The 21,464-nt window shown below is 34.2% G+C and overlaps 1 protein-coding gene and 1 long non-coding RNA gene across 4 annotated transcripts; one reads left to right on the forward strand and one right to left on the reverse strand.

Moving 5' to 3' along the window:
• The first annotated feature begins 2,430 nt into the window (after nucleotides 1–2,430).
• LOC120274996 lies at nucleotides 2,431–8,402 on the forward strand. Of its 3 annotated transcripts, XR_005541029.1 has the most exons (7): nucleotides 2,431–2,534; nucleotides 3,075–3,173; nucleotides 3,285–3,518; nucleotides 6,890–6,959; nucleotides 7,064–7,222; nucleotides 7,375–7,522; nucleotides 8,151–8,402. It is a non-coding gene; the product is annotated as an uncharacterized LOC120274996 (long non-coding RNA). The 3 variants fall into 3 exon arrangements; XR_005541027.1 differs by having other exon boundaries at nucleotides 7,375–8,402; XR_005541028.1 differs by having other exon boundaries at nucleotides 7,064–7,113; nucleotides 7,375–8,402.
• A 3,394-nt stretch (nucleotides 8,403–11,796) lies between these two features.
• Nucleotides 11,797–17,490, reverse strand: LOC120274641 (disease resistance protein SUMM2-like). The gene is made up of 5 exons (XM_039281177.1): nucleotides 17,260–17,490; nucleotides 15,270–16,463; nucleotides 13,215–14,585; nucleotides 12,177–12,236; nucleotides 11,797–12,105 (listed from the first exon to the last, which is right to left on the reverse strand). The coding sequence occupies exons 1-5, from the start codon at nucleotides 17,485–17,487 to the stop codon at nucleotides 12,079–12,081; spliced, it is 2,880 nt and encodes a 959-aa protein (XP_039137111.1). The 5' UTR covers nucleotides 17,488–17,490; the 3' UTR covers nucleotides 11,797–12,078.
• Between the last annotated feature and the right edge of the window lie 3,974 nt (nucleotides 17,491–21,464).

Genomic DNA, 21,464 nt, shown 5'->3' on the forward strand with positions numbered 1-21,464 from the left:
AATATTACTTCTATTAAATATTAAATATTAAATATTCCACTTTTCCAATTATTTATTATTAAAATAGAATGTTAATATTTTTTAATTATATTATTTAAGTATTCTTATTTCCTTTATTACAATTAAAATTTTAAATTAAATTTTCCACTTTAACAATTATTTATTATTAAGTTTAATAACAACACATATAAAAAACAATAATACTATATGTCCCGAGTTGCCGTCTTTGATGTCCCGAAGCTTTTCCATCTACGGGGTTAGCAAATCACACCTATGGGGTTAGGAAACCACACCGGTGTGGTTTGCTAACCCCGTATTTGAAGTTAGCTTCGGGTATAGCATTATTCTATAAAAAAATGTTAATACTATTTAATAAAAATTAAGTATTGTGTTATTTTTCCATTAACATAATTTTAAAGGTGTAGTGAAATATTTAAGTTCAATTGTTATTTATAGTTATATATATATATATTTTAATATTTGAATCAATTGTTATTTTAAATATTAGTTAGTATTATTTTGTTTTTTTTAAAATATTATATTTTTTATTAATTTTTTAAATACGTATTTCCGGAATTATTTATGAAAATGTGCAAATTTTATTTTTTTAATAATTTTTTTAAAGTTGTGGTCCCACTTATTTTTTAATATTAGGTTTTATTTTTTTTAAATAGCGGGTCCATTATTTTTTAATATTAAAATTTTATTTTTTTAAAAAACTGCTAATCCCATTAGTATTTTCAATTAAAACGCAAATTTACATTAAGTCCTTATAATTTCATAATATTTTATTATAACTTGTTTTATTGTTACTTCTACTCTCCTATTTTTACTTTAATTAATTCTAACAGATAAAAATTATTGTTATATTCCGTCAAAATTTTATTATATAAAAATTATTTTAGCCAAAATTTTAATATGTAAAAATTAAAATTATCTCCAAATATTAGAATAGTGAAACCTACAACTACTGGGGTAGATGGAGAGTATTAATAAAAGTTAAAATTATCTCTAAATATTAGAATAGTCAAACCTACAATTATTGGATAGGTGGAGAGCATTGATAAAAATTAAAATTATCTATAAATATTAAAATAGTCAAACCTACAACTATTGAGATAGGTGGAAAGCATTATTGGGGGTTAATAGAATGAATTATTGGTGGCAGGTGGCATCTACCCCATTCAGGAGAGTTATTGGATCAAATTAATCTTAATAATTCATTTGTTAGGTAAAGGCTTATATAAACCCTCCAAATCTTTTTTGGAAAAACATACAAGTATTGTTGTAAGAAAGATTATCAATACAGAGAGAACTTCTCCTCTAAAACTTGTGTTATTCTAGTTTCTTTATTTTCTTTCAAAGTTATTTTTTTTTACATTCAAACTAGTAAATTTCATATTCTTGTCAAATCAAATGAAAGAGACTACCTTAGTTGAGAGGAACACCGACCAAAGGCCGCAAGGTATGTCCTAATTTGTTTTAGTTGTGGGAGCAATTTTTACATGTTAAATTTTTTAAATGTTCAGTATTTTGTTATTATGAAAAAAATATTAAAATTATGTAAATTATTAAAAGTCTGTTAGAATTAATTAAAGTAGAAATAAGAGAATAGAAATAGGAATAAAACAAGTTATAAGAAAATATTATGAAATTATAAAGGCTTGAATGTAAAATTGTTTTTTAATTTAAAATACTAATGGGACCTGCGCTTTTTTAAAAAAAAATAAAAATTTAATATTAAAAAATAATGGGATCCTTAAAAAAATAAAAGTTTAATATTAAAAAAATAAGTGGGACCCACAAATCTAAAAAATTATTAAAAAATATAATATTTTAAAAAAACCTATTATTTCACCTTTATAATAAATAATAAATATTAGTTAGTATTATTTCACCCTTATACCCTTATAATAAATAATAAATATTTAAATTGGTTTCTCTCACATACCAAAGAAAAAGACAAAACATGATGGAAAAACAATTGAAGTTAGGGATAAAAATGGACATTTCAAGATCCGAATTGGGCAATTTTTAAGAAAATTGGATGAATGCCAATCAAGGTTTTCCCCTCATCTCATTTCTCAAAGACTTTTTCTTCATTACTATGCTTGTCAACTAAACAACGGACTGGACCCATACACAATCCAATCCCATTCCACTCTTTGCAAACAAATAATTCCTTATATCTCTTGTAGCGAAAAAAAATATTTGGGTGAAGATGAGAGGAGTAATTTTGGGTTTCACATGCTTTTCATGGTTTGTCAATAAAAAAATTGACATTGACATTGATTTGGGTGAAGATAAAAAAAGGAATATTTTTTATTTCCTTCTAATTTTTACCATTTTTTTATTTTTCAGAAATTGATTTATTTTAAAAAAAACCAAATTCACGAACCAGCCAATTTTTTATTAACATTGAAAAACTGCCTTGATAAATATGCAGACAAATTTTCTTCCATGCCATACCGTTGAGCTTCGTCTGCATCGGCACAACACTATCCATCACCGAAGCAGGCATAATAGAAATACAGGTATGCTTCTACATCGCCAAATAACATCTCTATTCCCTTGCAATTAGGGTTAGGTCTGGGGCTAGGATTAGGGTTTCTTAGGATCCAAGATGCTCCTCGACCTTTGTCCTTTTCATTTGATGCTGATCGCTGACTTTTGGAGAGCTTTGCTTAAGATGTGTATGTTCATTGTTGGTGCGGCAGTGAGAATGTTAGAAGAAATGAGAGATATGGTTCGCTTAGTTTATGCCAAAGTCTTGGCTGCTGTACTCCGGTCAAGCTTGGCTGTAATGCTAGAAAGATAATACATGACATCTCATGTGATGCTTAGTTCTTAATATTAGTGAAATTTTCCATGTTTTAAATGCTTTGGTGGTATTGGATTGGAATGCAGACAATATATTTTTCTGTACTAGTATTTTCGTAAGTTTTCTGTTATCTGCAACATATGTGAAAAAAAGTGAGTGTTATTCTCTTAGCATTGTCTAATGAGTTCTAGTAGTGCATGCCATGTAATACTTTTTGTTTGACTTGGTACTGAGTGTTTTATTTGTTGTTTAGGTAAGAATGGTTATCGATAAGTTTGGTATACCAGCTATTCACAATTCATGGTATGATGCAAGCCAAATCGCTGATCATGTTCTACAAGGTTACACAAAGGTGAATTTCTTTGTCTATTGGTATGAATTTGTCACTTGTGATCTCACTGGAATGGAAAGTGTTTTGGTTATTCACTTATCCTCATATGTTGTTTTAATCATATCTAAGCAGCCATTGAGGTGTAAAGGTTGGGAAATGGCTCTTTTGGAGTACACAATAGCCATGCTTACAGATTCTGCATCGAAATCAAAGCCATCACTAACTAGAAGACTTGCTGAGATCTCATGCCCTTGCAATTAGGGTAAAGGGAGCTTAGAGTGAGTGTGAATGAGGGAGCTTTCATTTTCACTTGGCAGGGTTTTAGATTTCTCATCCTCATCGAAGGCATCACCTTAGCTGCTTAAGGTATACATTGTTTAGCATTGAATGTGTGCAAATACAAAAGTTATAAAATTCTTGAAGCTACAACATGCTCTGTAAGCTTACCAATTGGACAGAGCATGTTTAGAAGAGTTTACCTTTCTTTCCCGGGTTGCATCAGACTTTACCTTTATTTCTTGCATGATTTTGATAATGCTAATATTTGGAAGAGTTTTGCTTGTGTTGCAACAAGTGAAGCGGACGCTGCTTGATTCTTAGTGTACATTTGTTTTAGAATTGTTGACTCATATATTGCTTTTCTTATTTGTGTTATTGTTTTTCACAGTCCAATCCATTTATTAGTTAGACTAGTGCCACTGGAGAAAGTTTAATTTTAGATCAATTTCATAATTGGATCACCATAGAAACTTACCTCTCGTACTCTATGGGGTTATTAAAATATGAAATCATACATATACTTGCATAAGATCCTTGTTGAGTGGCGGTTCTATTTGGATTTTAGTCTTAAGTGGAAGAAAGTCCCTCCTTTATCAGGAAAGTGACTAATTGAACTACACTGAGCTGGCATAATTTTTATCTAGCAAGCCAGTTGAGCTGTTGGACTTGTTACTTCTTTATCTTGACAAGTGGTGAGTCATGCCATAAAGAGTGGGCCAGTAATAAGAATTAGTCCAGTAAGGCCTTGAAGAAGATACATAAGAGCAATTTTGAGGAACTCATGCCTCTTCTTACCTATTCAATCCTTCATGATGTGTTTCATTTACTTTAAAATTTTTTATGGGCCTATTTTCATGTATCTTATTTAGGTTGAAGAAATGCTGGAATTTCATCCTATACCATCTTAATATCATTTATGAATTATATAATGACGGATGTTGGAGATTCTTCAACAAGCAAAACTTTTCGTTGCAGCAAAATTTGAAGAGAAAAGGTATTAGTCAGGGAAATAACTCTTATATTGTCATTGATGTATTTCATTTTCTGTTTCTGCTATACACAGGACTATTACACAAAAACCTTGGAGGATTTAGATACCAAACTATAGGAACAACAGGTTAGGGTGTTCTCCAATTTTATGACCTCTTGACTTATTTGCACTACATGAAAAATTATATGGGTAGTTTTGGATCTAGGGCTGGCCCAATAATCATAAAATTTCAATTACCCAAGGTAAGCTTGAAGAGCATGTTATAGCTTCAACCATTTTATAAACATATTGCTTCCAAATGGTGAATGTGTGCCACTTATTTGACAAAACATTCTCAAATGGAAATAAGGGAAATCAGGGAAATCAGGGAAAAGAAGATATTAATTTATAGCTTTCATGCATATGCTTTGATTAATACATGTTGCATTAAAGTAGGCAAAAAGACATAATTTAATGTTCTACTCATGGTGTTTTATAATATTAATGGTCATGCATATAAATCACATTTCAATTATTAAATATTATTTTTTTTTTGTGTTGTTTTACCTACCAATGCAGATCATTTTCTTCCATTGAGAGTGTTATAGATAACTGTGATTTTCAGCTTAGGTGTGATCATCTTTAATGTGATGCTACCTCATTCCTTTCATTGGTTGCTTATATGTGATAACCATTTTGTTATGATGCCCAACAACAATTCAGACAGTACATACATCAAGATAATGCTTGCAAGTTTTATACAAGGTTCAAATTTTTATATCAACTGATCAACCAAATGATTGATAGAATAATAGTCTTTAGATGAATTTGTTCAGTTGTTATTGTTGACGGATCTCAAATTCAAATCGTGATGTTTTGGATGGTAATCTTTTATTGGATGTTCTATTACTGATCTTTAAGAACATTAATATTTTGAGATCGTGAGTATTTCAATTATTGATTCTAACACCAGGAATGAAACCTATATATTGAAGGAATAGGAACCTGATTAATTTGAATAATTGGTTTAAGATCTATAATGTTATGGGTTAATTTTTGTTATATCCACTTACTTGATTAGGTATGAAGAAATAAGTTGGCTTATAAAAGGATAGATTTATCTAACTAATTAGGAAAAAAAAGAGTCTGTGTCTAATAAGAGTTTTTCATATTTTTTGCTAAGTAAATAATTACAGTGCAATGCTCTCTAAGAAATAAGTTGAAATCCTATTTTATCCATAAATGCTTCACTGATTTGGTTATATCTTTCTTGTAATTTAGTTTCTCTTCAAGTGTTTTCATTTATAAATGTTGGATATACACCTAAAACCAATTGCTTGGGCCTAGTTATTGAAATTTTTGTTCAGTTCATGGTTGATTTTAAATGGAACATTTTTTTCAGGGAACTTTTTTGTGAAGAAGGATGTTATAATTTAACCATGTCTCTTTCAACTTCATATTAACAATTGAAACAGAATTGACTATTTATAGTTCTGCTTTGTTAGAATACTATCTATAATACCCTTTTGATTTTACTTGGTAGGTTAGGCTTATCTTATTGTCCATTTTAATAATTTGATATTGGATTGAAAAGTTTCATTGTCTAAAAGAGGGTGATGATAGCTCTGTCTTGTGATTGGTTGGTGGACTTAGAAATGTTAAAATATATTTCCATTTATCTTATAAAAGCATCAAATGAAACATGTTTCATTTGTTTTCAAGCATTCCATTTTAATATTTTCAATTGTTTTCATCGGGGCACAAGCATCTTCGGGCCTTGTAGTGAAAATCATCTTATGGTTGTGAATTCCAAGATCTCCATGATCTCTTTCATCCCATATATAATCCCAGAGAAATACAAAGTTTTTTGTTTTCAAAATATGAAAGTTGCTTTTTTTCACTCTCTGTGGTGCAAAAGTTGCAATTTGCAGCAAGAAATCTCACTCATGTTCGGATGTCATGTGGTCTTACTGGCACCTTCCATGTCATAAATGGACATCATTTTGATTACTTTGTCTGCTAGAATATATCGAGGTTGAAGCCAATTCATTTTACCATTGTTCTATAAGAAACGGGGACTAGTTTAGGTGTTGTCACTGTGTTGCCTTCTTGATTGGGATTGGGTACTTGAGTTGATTTATCGAATATGCTCCTAGTTAGAGTTAAGAGGCCCTTCTAAATTATTAGTACAGCCCTTTCGTATGAATACTGGTCGAAATATTGCTCAAGTTCAAGTTGTACCTTTTGGCCATAACATCATCCTTAGTTTTCCTTTATGCTGTGTGATCTATTTAGGAAGCCAATAGATATAATCTAATGTCACATACAGATATCCATGCCAAACAAATTTATTTACATGTATGTTTGGGAAAGGTAACCTCTTTAAATGTTGGCATATAATAATAAATGGATATAATCCTTAATTTTCTTAATCAATTGTTACTCTATTAGTTCACATTGATAGCATTCTGATATCAATATAATGCAGGCCTGTGATTTTGGTCTCTCCATGTTAGAGCACATCACTTTTTTAATCATCAAAGTCAACTGATGGAACGGTGAGATCTAGTCTTTGCTCTAATACATTTAGGAAATTATTATTTCTAGTTTGTCAAACTTCTCTCATTCAACTCTCTAAATCTCTGTAATTATTCTGTTTTAGCCGGAATGGATGGCACCAGAGTTGTTGTGCAATGAACCATCAAATGAGAAGTGAGGTCTGGTATGAACCCAATGTAGGTGGTGGTGCTATTGGATTCCAGTATCGTCATCTTTAGATTCCAAGAGAGGTTGCCAAAATAATCTGGCAGTGCTGGCAAAAGTAAGCGCACTATATATTAATAATGATATGAACTGTTCATACATAACACCTAAGTTTTTTTTTTTGATATATTTATTTATAGATAGGTATTGTAGAATTTTGCTAACTCTATTTTATTCTCAACCTTTGCTTTTTGTGAAATGAACATGCAGAGATCCAAACTTGCGGCCTTTCTCTGCGGATCTCACAATAGCTCTCAAGTCTTTATAGCGGCTTGTTGTCCCTGCTTATCAGGATACACAAAACCCACCTTTGGCCAAAGAAATACAAGTAAACACAATGCCTTGAACATACTAAATGGTAAACAAGCTAAGAGTATTCATCCGTTTATTGCTTTTTGTAGTGTTTATTAGTGCCCTTAAATCAGGAGATGTGAAGTGAAATGCTAGTTTAGTTTGGCTTTTGGGCAAGAGCAAAAAGTAATGCCCAATTGGCCTGTGCATATGTTTTCCTTTTGGAGACTATACAGGAATGCTCTTTATGTCTATTTAGTATATATTAGCTTGTAGGAGATTCTTAGGGTGTTTTCTTTGCTTTGTGCCCAATTGAAAACCAAGGACGTTTTATAGACGAAAATGGGAAGACCCTATGGCTGATTGTGAGGAAAGGGAGTGACACCCGGGTTAAGTGTAACTAAGATGTGTTTTCTTTGTTTTGTCTCAGGAATCTTTAAAAACTAGATTCCATTTCCTGATTGAATGAATGAATGAATGGAGGAAATGAAAAAAAGAATATGACATTGCTATATAGGTGCCTGCAGTACAGTTGTTGGAATTATATCTATATATATGAAAGTGTTAATGTTCTTGCTGTGCCATTTGATTTGTGAATATTTTCATCTAACAATGGTTTCTATTAAGCTCCATGCAAACTTATGCACTATCTACTCTTTCATTGTTGTGTTTTGTCAAAATGTTTGTACCTTCAGGTCTTCAAGGAAAATTAGAAACAGGAAAATCTGCCAAGCAATGGAAGTGTCTCGTAAATTTATCATCTATCAAAAAAAGCGACAGTGTTACAAATGAAAAACACCAGGTAAATGGTTAAATAAAGATTTGGAGAACGGAGGCCACATTTGACAACATGGAGCTGTTTGATTATGTAACTAAATAAATCATTCTTTAATGATTGGACAAGTGATGAACTGTTTAAGAAAAACTACTCAATATGTGATGAGCGATTCAATCATATAATAAATATGGATGAGTATGACATTTCAGCTGTCCAAAATTCTCCTTATGAATGTTCACTTGATCAAAGTCGTGCCTTGCTAAACTTATCCTATCTTGTTCCCTAACCTGAATTCAACAGCATTGCTAAATTAAAGCTTTGATTGATCATTAGGTTGTTGGATCTTTAGAGAGACCGATGACTTGGTTCTCGTTATCCTCAAGTTACTTGCTATTCTTAAGGAAGCTCCATGCACTTCATTCCCATTTAGCAAGCTAGCAACACATTTGCCCACAATTGTAGAAAAAGAAAATACATAAATAAATAACAGGAAATATAAATAAATAATATATCATAACACCCTTATTAGAAATGTGCCATGAATATTTAAACAAAATAATTCAATTCTAACTAGACAAAACAACACAAAATTGTGATAGAAACATTACCTTATCATAAATTGTTGTAACAAAAACCCAATGCTTATTCAGCATTTCGATATTAAACTTTTGATCCTCGAACATGTCCACCTTGGCTTGATGATCAAATTCTTACTATCACTGCCGAATACATAAAAAACTCCATGTATCTTGATCTCAATGAAAACTCTTTTTTGAGTGCCAAAGCCTCTTTTTCTTTAAATAGCTTTACCAATTGCAACAACACATTTACCAATTAACACTTGCTTTTGCCTTTGTTTTGCTCTTTAACCTGCCATAACAAGAAGAGAATAAAAATACACAAGCAAAAACCAAAACCAAAACAAAAATCACAATAGTAGCACCAAATACAAAGTCAAGTTTGAAAGCCTCACATTTTAGACCATTCTGCACATTAACAAGACTGAGGCTTTCAAAATTAGACAAAGTCCACAAGTAATCCTTAGCAATATGCAAGCGAAAATAACAAATAAACAATATTTTACACACATATATACATATACCGACAACACATCTACCAACACCTGATTTTGCATTTGTTTTGCTTTTTAACCTTCCAAAACAAGAAGAGAGAGAGAAAATACATAAGAGGAAATCACAATAGTAGCACCATATGCAAAGTCTGGTATGAAAGCCCCATATTTTAGACCATTCTGCAGATTATCAAAACTAAGGCTTTCAAAGTTAGACAAAGTCCACAAGTAATCTTTAGTATTAATTCCGCTAGTGTGGTTTGTGGTTTAGAGAGCACTCAAACATTCTCAAAAAGCTCACACACAAACCAAAGAAAGAGACATACGAAATTAGTAACCCAGTTCGGCATCAACTTGTTTACGTCTAGGGACCAAGCCCGGAGATAAAAAATCTACTAAAAGAGGTGAAAATATATGAGTACAAATACTTTGTTACTCACACACACAAATAAAGATCACTAACCTCTCTAGATTGTCTAGTGCCCAAACTATCTCAAGCTCTCATCAACACCTACAATCTCAAAGCAAGGTTGCTTGTATAGACGCCTCAATGTCCCAAATATAGCCCATACCTCTTTTAGAATCTCCGCGGCTACTAACTTTAGAACATTCGAAAATTAGCTGTTGCAACTCCTGTTGTAAATGAACTTGTAACATGGCCCTGACTGCTGACTTGACTGAGTTCTAGTTCCATGGCGAAGCAACCTCAAGACCCATCAACCTCCCAGTCATGCTTAGTTTGAGTCGATACAGCTAGATCTCTTGATCCCGACTACCAGCAACTAGTCTACCTCCTCCGTTTCTCATCACACAGTTTCCTCGCAAGAGGCGTATGACTTTGTGCATCTTTGCAAAAACTTTCCAAACTTGATCTTCAATTCAACTAAGTTTGGTCTTCAAATCTTCCCAAGAATAGATCTTCAATCAATCATGTCAATCATACCAACAATAGGTATCTCTCCAAATTGGCATGTCTTCAATCATTCCTTTAAAAGTCTTCAATCATACTTATTAGGTTCTTCAAATCATACCTTCAATGGCTAATTAAAATCATACTAACAATAAGTATGTCTTCAATTAAGTAAGTCTCCAATCATACCATTGATAGGTATTTCTTCTTTTAGCATCCATCCATATTTAGTCTTTAATCAAATCTCCTAAATATGGTCTTGATAAAATCTTGCCTTCAAGTTGTAACACATACCAAAAATAACTCCACCAAGATCTCCCAAGATATTTTCCTCCAAGTCAAGATTCCTTGCCACATCACCATGCTTCCTATCACGGAGCTAATCCGCTTGATCGGCACCGTGCAGCGATAGGCTACGCTCAGTCGCACTTACCCAACCTCTTCCTCTCCTTGCCCTAGAATATGGTTAAGGAACTAGCAAAGATGTAAGAGACACCAAGTGTAAAGAGAGAAAAATAACTCTCTTGAAGTGGAAGAGGGTACAACCTTCACCTAAGGTCTTCTCCAATCTCACTTGGGCCACAACAGCCCTCTTTGCCTCTATTTATAGGCAAATGCCCAAGACTAACCTCTCTTGGGGAGTGGCAGGCCATGCCCTTGGCCATGTCGCCGATGTTAGCCTGAGTCAGCCTGGTGACCTCATTGGCCGATCGTGCATCATCTAGATCAGCCGCGCCATATCGAGGATCCTACGCCAGCCTTACCCTGCACCCTGCACAGTGTTACAGGCCATGCCCTGCCGACCTGTCCAGCGTCATGCCTCGCCCTGAGCGCGCGCGTCATGCCGATAGCGACCCTCCCATGCCGATAGCGATCCGGCCATACCTCTAGGTAACCAGCCCATGACCACTAAGTCATGGCTATATATTCAAGGCCCATGCCTTAGAATATTTTTGGCCTCCCACCGCCTAGCATTACCGAGATCACCACGCCCAGCTCGGTCATTGCGCGCGGCCCTGCTGATACGCCCCGATCATGCCCTAGGTGAGGTTGCGTGGGATGTCATACCCGCTAATGACCGAGTGTGGTGTCCGACTGTACAATTCGTGCTATTGATGATCGTCCCTTGATCATCCTCTCGGCCAAGCGACCCGGTCACACCCGCGCCAAGGGTGGACGTCGCAAAGCCCCGCTACACTTCTCCTATCATCATCTATGCCACGTCACCTTGACTTGGTGTCAAATCATGCTAATTAAAGTATTTTTGCACTAACACTTAACAATATTTAAGTGAAAATAACAAATAAATAATATTTTACAGATATATATATATATGCTTCCAAATAAATCCACCATGCTAACAAAGCACAGCTTACTTGAAAATACAGTTTGAATGAAAGATGCAACCCAACGATTAATGTCTTCAATTTATCAACATTCAAGCCAGACTTGACTTAGAAAATACATAAGATAATAATGGTAAACATAAGTCAAACTTGGAAACCAAATAATAATACGTCTTCACACTAGCATAAATAAAAAACCAATCAAAGTGTTCAAATTTGAGAAGAAAAACCAGAAACAACACAAGAGCAATCTAGAGCATAATTCCATAGTAAATTTGGTAGATCACTGATAATCGAAAAAAGAAGTTGTAGTTCTAAGAAGTTTTTGGAGATGGCAAACCCAGGGAATTAAAGTCATGTCAAAGGGATAGCATGATTTCACAATGTTATAAGTTACACATTGAATTTGAAAACAAAGAGGAGAAGAACATCTTCTCCAAATGATCTTACTTGGTATAAGCATAAGATGATTTCTAACTTGAGCAAATGCAAAAAAGGGCATCTTACTTGGCTTGAACTAATCCGAGTCTTTGTAACTCTCATCCTGCAAAGGCAAGAATATTCAACAAATTAATCATTCTTAATAAGTTAATGTTATTAGTTTTAGTTACATACTTGTACATATATATACTTCTTCCATGCTTGAAACAATGTTAAGTCTACATTACTCTCATCCTGCAAAGACAAGAATATTCAACAAATTAATCATTCTTAATAAGTTAATGTCTTTCTTTGTTTCAATAAATTAGCCTGTAAGCTCCTTTAAAAAAAAAAAATAAAATACAATGTCCATGCATTTAATAATATTCCAATTCTTGGGTTTATAATGGGTGCATATTGATAAACTATATACATATACTAACATTCAAGGTATAATTGCCATACATGTCCCTGTAATTGTATATTTTCTGCCTTTTAGTCCTCGTAAAACTTAGGTACATTTAAATCCTCATATTTGATCGAGTTGGGACTTTTTAGTCCGAGACGTAGATGGCGTTATCTTCGCCGTTTCTTTTGAGCTGTTATGACTTTAAATATTCACTGTTAGGTACAATTAAGTCCTTATATTTGATCGAGTTGGGACTTTTTAGTCCTCCTATTTCATAATAAAAAAACCATATTCGCCGTTAGGTACAATTAAGTCCTCATATTTGATTGATTTGAGACTTTTTAGTCCCCTAATTCCATAATAAAAAAAGTCACGTCAGTGCAAAAGAAACGACAAAGTTAATGCCATCTATGCCGCGGACTAGAAAGGTCCAACTCGATCAAATATGAGGACTTAAATGTACTTAAAAGTATTACAAGGACCAAAAAGGCAGAAAGCCCACAATTACATAGACCTATACGGCAATTAAACCCACGTTCAAACATATGGCCAACTAATAAATGCCCCTTCCAAGGAGAGATCTTATCGAGTTAATAATACAGATATAATGAATTTTAAAGCTCCTTATATATATATATATATTAATAGAACTTAGCATGAATGGTAAAAATGAATTCTATAATTAAAAAAAAAATCCTTACATTATAGCGATTGATTAATGAGTAGAAAATTATATTAATAACATGTTTTAACATTCATGAATCTACAGTACGTGTGAAGAAGTTGGAAATAATAAAAGAAAAGCCTGAAACTTATATAATTACCCTGCTGAAATATGGCCGAAGGCGAGATGGGATGGTGGCATCATGCCACTCTAAGCTTTCCCACCATTCTCTCTCACAATGAATGTCTATCATTCTTTGATTGTTGTCAATGGCACCTTTGAATGGAAGCTTCTTCAAATTAAGACATTGACGCACTGACAGATATTTAAGTCGAGAAAAATCCAATTCAAAATTGCTTATGCTCACTAATTTTGGTAGCTTTTTTATTATTACATATTCCAATACAGGGAATGTTGGGCGGTGTTCTGAGACTTCTTGTTGTCGGATTTCTCTCTCCTCGATGTAAAACAACATTTCTATCTCTGAACAATCATGAATAACTAAAAAAACTAGACATGGGAGATGTAGAACCCAAGCTAAATTATCCAAATTACATTTTGATATGGATAACCCCTTCAACACATGGAAAAATTCTGGAGGCAATAGATCTGTCCAAATAATGTTCGGCAATTTTTTGACATCACAGATTATGAGAAAATTGAGATGACTCCCACTTCCATTCATCACAAGCTCCTTAAGCTGTGAGCATGATTCAATTTGTAGTGTTTGCAAGAATCCATGATCTTTGTAGCTTAAAGTGTCAAATGAAAGAGAGATGATATCCAAATTGTATAGGCAAAGCCAAGCTGTTGGCAAACATGAGAGTTGTTGGAGAACCTCTTGAGATACTACACGCATCCCGATTGCTTTGATGTGTTTCTTCAATAGCTTTAACTCTTCCGGTTCTACCCACCCAGTTGGATGTATGGCAATGACCTTCAACTTCTGTAATCTTGACATAAGACCATCCTCTACCTTGCCCAGCCTTGTATATCTGCATATCAGATATTGCAATTTCTTCAAATATACCAACTCCTTTGGAAGTGATGAGATATTTGTGTCTGAAATGTTTAGGTATTGCAAATTAACCAAACATTTGATGACCTTTGGAAGCTCTGTGATACCAGTGCCTTCAAGATTCAAATATGTCAAATTTGGCATCTGTCTGAAAAATCCTTCAGGAATATTTTTTAAACAAGAATTAGAATTTATCATTAAACATAACAAATCAGAACATTGATGAGACAAAATTGGCAAAAGCTCCACCTTGCCTTCTATAATCACTCGGTTCGCGAATCTCCAATTCTCTGCATTGATTGATGCTATTTCAACTGCGAAACTATCATATCTTTTCACTATCCATTTATTCATGTTCCTCCCACAGTCTGTTGCTATCCACATTGCCATCTCATAAATTACATCATGTTGTTGGGACGCAGTGGTTAACCTGGTCCATAGTCCCACATCGCCTGTGAGAGCCAATCTCCCTAGTCTTATATATCCTAAGCTAATCCTTCCCTCTAACTGCAGTTATGGAGAAGTTAGGGTGGTGGGTCCATATGTAACATGGTATCAGAGCTGGGTCCCACGTCGATGCCGGGCTGTGCCTTGGATGAGCTAGGATCTTGGGTCCCACATCCGCTGTGGGCCTAGGGGGGGTGTTGGGACGTAGTGGCTCAGGTCCATAGTCCCACATCGCCATGAGACCAATTCTCTAAGCTCATATACTCTACTAAACCTTCCCCACAACTGCAGTTATGGAGAAGTTAGGGTGGTGGGTCCCTATGTAACATGGTATCAGAGCTGGGTCCCACGTCGATGCCGGGTTGTGCCTTGGATGAGCTAGGATCTTGGGTCCCACATCCGCTGTGGGCCCAGGGGGGGTGTTGGGACGTAGTGGCTCAGGTCCATAGTCCCACATCGCCTGTGAGACCAATTCTCTCTAGCTTCATATACCCTTACCAAACCTTCCCCACAACTGCAGTTATGGAGAAGTTAGGGTGGTGGGTCCCTGTATTAACATGGTATCAGAGCTACTGTTCCGATCGGCCGTGACTAGGATCTTGGGTCCCACATCCGCTGTGGGCCCGGGGGGGTGTTGGGACGCAGTGGTTAACCTGGTCCATAGTCCCACATCGCCTGTGAGAGCCAATCTCCCTAGCCTTATATATCCTAAGCTAATCCTTCCCTCTAACTGCAGTTATGGAGAAGTTAGGGTGGTGGGTCCATATGTAACACATGTAACCTCACAAAACCATGATCAGAAAAATACAATAAACATGATTCCTCTAGAATCTTAAGGATATTTTCTCCTGTGCCACAAGCTTCTTGCCAATTGTCAAAATCACCAATCAAACCTAATCCCATAAAAAAATCTGCAATATACTGTTTATGTTGTCCTCGCAACATGCAAATAGATAAGAAACACTCCTTGAAATCATTAGTTAGATTATCATAACTGAATTTCAAAATCGGAAGTAATGATTCCTGCACACCTTGAACTACTTCAGTGCCTGAACTCTTTATTGAGTTCAAAGTAAATTTCCAACCTTGGACAGATTTTTTGTTTGATATGGCCTTACCAACCACTTTCAGAGCAAGTGGCAAACCACCACACTTCTCCATCACCTGCCATGCTATTTCTTTAAACTTTTCATCTGACTCAATAACAGCTAGATTTACATTGTCCTTGAAAAGATCCCATGCTTCATCTGATTCCAAGCATTCCACTTTGATGGTATTTTCTCCTGCACCCATCTTGGCACACACATCTTCAGATCGAGTAGTGAAAATCACTTTGTGTTTATATTGCTTGGTGGAATTATTGTCGCTATAAGGATGGGGAATTCCAAGATCAATAAGATCCACTTCTTCCCATATATTATCCAAGAGCAATACAAAGTTGCTAATTTTTAAAACATTGAAGATGTCTTCCTTACCAGCACGCTGCAAATTCAACCTTTCAGCAATCTGTTTTCGAAGTTCTTCTGGCTGAATATCTTTTGAAGCTTCGATAAATAACACATGATTGAATCCCATGTTTGCATCACCTGACAATGACTGCCTGATTTTTTTCAAGAGTGTAGTCTTGCCTACACCCCCCATGCCCCATATGCCAATTATACCAACTCTTTCATCTGCCAGATAACTGCGAGCAATATCAACGTTGGAGCTGATTTTTTCCCCCACTATTCTATGTGATTCAGGGACTGGTTTAGGAGGGTGTTGCTCTATGAACAAGACTTTTGATTGTTCTCCTTTTAACTGAGTTATTTCATTTAATAAATTGATTGCTCTTCTGCTAATGCTATACCTTGAAATACAATTCAGACAACAAGGGCCTGTAACACAACTTCTTTTGCTATATTCATCCAGCAATTGTGTTACCTTCTCATCTGTTTCTCCAACCTGTTTAAAATCAATTCAGATGTTTTGAAACCTATACACATTGACATTGCTTATTATACCAAATTCAAAACACAAACCAAAATACAAAAATCTATAAGATAATTATGAGAAAAAATCATCTTGGATTCAGCAACTAAAATAAAATGTTTGACTATATTATTATTATTATTATTATTATTATTATTATTATTATTATTATATCTATGTTTGACTATATTATCTATTTTTCTCGCGTTTTTCAAAAATAATTCAATACAACCCTTACATAATAAAATGTTCATTTCTCCCATGGAGAATGTTTTTATATATGTTGATAATTATTCTTTATGTGACAACTAACCGTATAAACTAGCCAATTTAAAGTTCAAGAGTTTTATTTTTTAGTTTTTTTCATGGGAGTGGATTATTCAAAATATATATTAGTCCACATCAATGTAATAAAATTATAAAAATAACATTTTAAAAAAATTATTGTTTAATAAAAATCTGTAGCTAGTTGTTGGCATCTCAAAAATCAATCAAACTTGGTCAATGCACAACCACATCTAAATTATATGGTGCATAAAAATAACAACCAAAAAAATCAATCATATATTAAAAATCGTATACTGAGTCAACATTATGATAAAAATAAAACTGATATTATTAATCATCATAACGAATATTTCAAAAATTATAGAAACAAAAATTTGAATAAAAATGACCAAATAAAAGTATTAAAAAAAGCGCATTTAAACAAAGTGAACAAAAAAATTAAATAAGAAAGGAAAAACTCATGGATGGAATTTAGCTTTACCTTGTGAACCCAGCGTTGAAGTTCATTAGTGGGTTGTTTTCCTCTGTGTTGAGGGAGATTAAGCTCTCTCTCAATATCATCCTTCTTGGCTCTTAGATCTGTCATGGCACTTTCTAATCTATCAAGTTTCTCTTTGGTGCAAAACACATAGCTCATGTCCTCACGTACAACTGGACTCTGGAAGCAAGAACAGCAAGGCGCAAGACATAGCTTCACCACATCCAACATGTTGCTGAGTTTTTCTTTGAAAAAGAGTCTAATAAATCAAAAAACCAATGCCCTGAGAAAAATTGAAGAAGATGAGAGTAGTGCAAAACCATTTAATATTTAAGCAATAACCACCCCTCAATATAATATAATATCATATAATATTGATTAGTGCGTTAGGTAATGTATCATTGTATCAACAGCAAAGAATACATATTTACCTTTTTAAATGTCAAGATTGGCTGCGTGAGGATTCTTTTCTATGGATAAATTTTTTTTTTCTATAATACTGATTAACCTGGATAAATTTTTTTTTTCTATAATACTGATTAACCTTTTTAATGTTGTTTCAGCATTTAAAGGAACATTTTTTTTAAATACTAATAAAGTTGAAGATTTGCATCAAATTGGTGATTTTTATTTCATTAAGTTAGTCAACCATTCACAACAAATCAAACTGGAGGGATTAGCTTTCATTTTCCATGGATTTTTGTTTTGATAGAGCAGAAAGACATGTAGCATTATATATCCCTTTTGAATGTTTTCTAATTAAATATAATTTATAGTAACAGAATATTTTGTAAAACTCAATTCTGTGCCTTTTGAGAAGCAGATATAAACAAAATTGTATTTCATTTATTTTTAAAATTTCATAATCAATGATGATTGAATCAATACTACATAATGTGCATTATTAAGACATACATTGGTTATATTTTTATTACCAAATAATTGATCACCTTCACATCTAAATAAACATTCAAGTAAATACTCATGTTGTAATAAAACATGATCAATGATTGGTCATATTTCAACATCTCTATAATAATAATAATAATAATAATAATAATAATAATAATAATAATAGGGATGTAACTATTAACTCATCCCAAGATTGCTTATCTCCAATAAATCCCTCTCAATTTAGCCATGATGGCAATAACGGAGGAGATTATGTTGTTAAGTGGCCTAAGAAATTACCAGTCTACTCTTGATTCTTATCCCACATTCAAATATAAAGAAAATTATGGAAACGACCCTTCTTTCCTCGGGAACATGATAAGTGCTAGAAAGTTCATATTTTCTATATCATTTACACTACATTCGACATGGAATTTGACATGTCTATCACTTAATTAGTACGAAATTTTTTTTTCACCACGGCCTTTATTTCTGTTTTAGGAAAAAAAGAAGTGAATTCAGGGGCGTTTTGAAGTAAAATAGGCTAAGTTGCTGAATCAGAGTTTCACCAAGGCTTACAATGCCCGTGGTGACATCTGACCACGGACGTTGTCTACACTCACCGCTACCTTTATCAAGCTGTGGTAGCGTGGAACCTCTGGAAGCAACACTGAAGCCACAACAGTCGTTGTCAAAACCCATCACGATCATGATTAAGCCACACAACGCCCAGAGACCCATGTTAGGACGCGAAGTTTTAGCCCAAGCAATAATTTACTCACCACGAGCATCACAACGCTCGTGGTGAGACCATGGCGGACTCAATTCTATAAATACCCTAGTTTTCTCTAAATTAGGGAAAATTATTTTGCCGAATAAGGAAGAACTGCTGGAGTTCTAGAGATCTGAGTGGCTAGTGACGACTTTTAAGCATATTTTAGCAGATTTTGGCGAGTTTCTCAAGGGTAGTTCAACGATCATCCTTAGAGGAGGGCGCGTGAAGAGATTCATAGCCGTTTTGTCAATCTTGGGATCCTCTTACTCCAACCTTCTGAGACCTATTGGAGGAAGTTAGGCTAAGAATTCTTTAAACGCATATTTGTTCTTTGGTCTTATGGCTTTCTCTTGCTTTAATGCTTTATTTTAGGATCCATAAGAACCCAATTCTAGGGGAATTGTATGTCTAGGTCTCTCGATTATTATTTATGAATCTTGATTGTTTAATTTAATAAATCTTTCTAGTTTATGTGATTTATTACATGTTTTTTTATTATATTCTTGTTAATGTGGTTGAGGAAGATATGCTCCTATTTATAACAGGAGAAACTCTCCCATTTTCTATATTTTAAATTAAAAAAAATAAAAAATTGAAAACGGGAAAAGTTTTACCGTTTTTCACCGACCTGCGTATTTTGGTAAATAATCCCAAACATTCGTAATTTAGTAAATATTTTTTTTTGTAATATTTAAAAAAAAGCCGTAATATGTCTATTAAATAATTCATGTCAGTTATTATTTATTTTAAATATTATAATATTTAAATTACTCAATTTATGTTTATTAAAATTTACTTTAATTATTATAATTAATTATTATTATTTAATTAAATCTTAACTAGGGCAAAAAATGTCAATTTACTGTCAATAGTATTTATTCCCTTCTATGCCCCCCATTTTGAGGGTAATGAAATACTTTTACTATGCATAATGATAATTCCAACAATACTCATTCCCAAGTTAATAGTAATGTACCCAAACATAGTTATATATTAATATTTATAATCAATCTCATTCAGACAGTATTCTAACCCTCAATTCAAACACCTCTTTAATGCGGCATTTCTTGGGGAAACAAAGTGTGGCGATTAATTAAATACTCAGCCAAATTGCTTGAAGGCCACGTCAATCAAGGCTTGGTATTACAAAAATTCTGATTTTCTCAATGCGAAGAGACCACTTTACATAGCCTTGTCACTTGTGTTTTTGCTAAGTCTATATGTGGGTGTGTTTATGGCTTGGGTGTTTGGGGTAAAGATGGGCAGAATTAGTGGCCATTTGTTGGAGTCTTTGGCGTCGCCATAACAAGCTGATTTGGAATAAAAGAAGATTCAAATGATATGTAAGTTGTCAGTGCTGGGCTGGGGCCTTTGAAAACAATATGGCTAGATCATACAAAAGGCAAATCTCATGCTACCTCCATGAATGCATGCAGAACAGTAGGTCCACAAGTGCCGTAAACTTGAACAATGGTGCGAAAAAAAATTAATCTTGATGCAGTAATTTTTTCAAAAAAGGGTGCTATTGCATTTGTTGTTCTGGATTGGTTTGGGAGATTTATGGATGGTCATTCTCAAGTTTTTCATGGGATCACTTGGCCTAATTCATTGGAGTTGATGGAGATAATTAAGAGAGGTACTCACTTGGATTAAAGAGAGAGAGAGAGAGGATACAATCTTGTAATTGTGGAGAGTGATTCTTCTTCAGTAGTGCAGCTTATTCATGCTACAAAAGAGCTCCCTACTTGTATTGGATTGTTGGCACATGATTGAAAGATAAACTTAATATTTTTATCTCAAGTTAGAGTTGTGGGGATTAATTCTTTGATAGGTCACTAAGTTTTGAACTTTTTTCTTTCCGGCTACCAAGTTTTAATTTGTATCGTAAATGTTACTTAAGTTTGATTTTGTTTCACTGGGAGGTTACCTGCGAGTGACCACATCCACGTCTTCTTGGCGATGGACGCCCTGGAAAAACACTCGTCAGCGATAGTTAGCTCGTGTCCTCGATCCCGACATGGAGCCTCCACGTCGGTAGGCACGTCCACGTCGACAGAACTTGTCCACGTCAGCAGGTCGGCTAGCCAAACCCCAACCCTAACACTTTGTTATTTGATTTCGGTCATTAAGTTTTCAATTAGTATCAAAACGGTTACCAACTCTGCTGACGTGGACAAGTCTCGCGATGTGGACGAGCCGACTAACGTGGAATTCCATCTCGACCCGGGGCGTGGCGGAGTTGTCTTGATTGTGTTTTTCGAGCATCCACGTCGGCGAGCATGGATGTGGTCACTCATGAAGTACTCCGAAGAAACGAAATCAAACTTGATGAACCTTTATGATACTAAATTAAAAAGCTTGGTAGCAGGAGTTCAAAAACTTAGTGACCTATCAAAAAATTAATCCGTTCATATAGAGGTTGGTGAACTGTGTTGCTCATTCGCTAGCGAGGGCGTCACATTGCTTGTCTGGCCTTCATGTTTGGGGTTATATAACCCTCCAGATTATATTTTATTTGTTTTGTCAAATGCTTAACGAATTA

Source organism: Dioscorea cayenensis, chromosome 13 (assembly GCF_009730915.1).
Source record: "Dioscorea cayenensis subsp. rotundata cultivar TDr96_F1 chromosome 13, TDr96_F1_v2_PseudoChromosome.rev07_lg8_w22 25.fasta, whole genome shotgun sequence".
NCBI classification, from domain to species: domain Eukaryota; kingdom Viridiplantae; phylum Streptophyta; class Magnoliopsida; order Dioscoreales; family Dioscoreaceae; genus Dioscorea; species Dioscorea cayenensis.

What these genes read in the sequence shown, in the direction of transcription:
- LOC120274641 (XM_039281177.1), bottom strand. Translation starts at nt 17,487, where the DNA reads ATGTTGGATGTGGTGAAGCTATGTCTTGCGCCTTGCTGTTCTTGCTTC. An exon ending in TACATATGGACCCACCACCC is followed by an intron (nt 14,586 to 15,269) that starts TAACTTCTCCAT and finishes ACTTCTCCATAA; the next exon opens with CTGCAGTTAGAGGGAAGGAT. An exon ending in AGAAGTATATATATGTACAA is followed by an intron (nt 12,106 to 12,176) that starts GTATGTAACTAA and finishes TTGCCTTTGCAG; the next exon opens with GATGAGAGTTACAAAGACTC.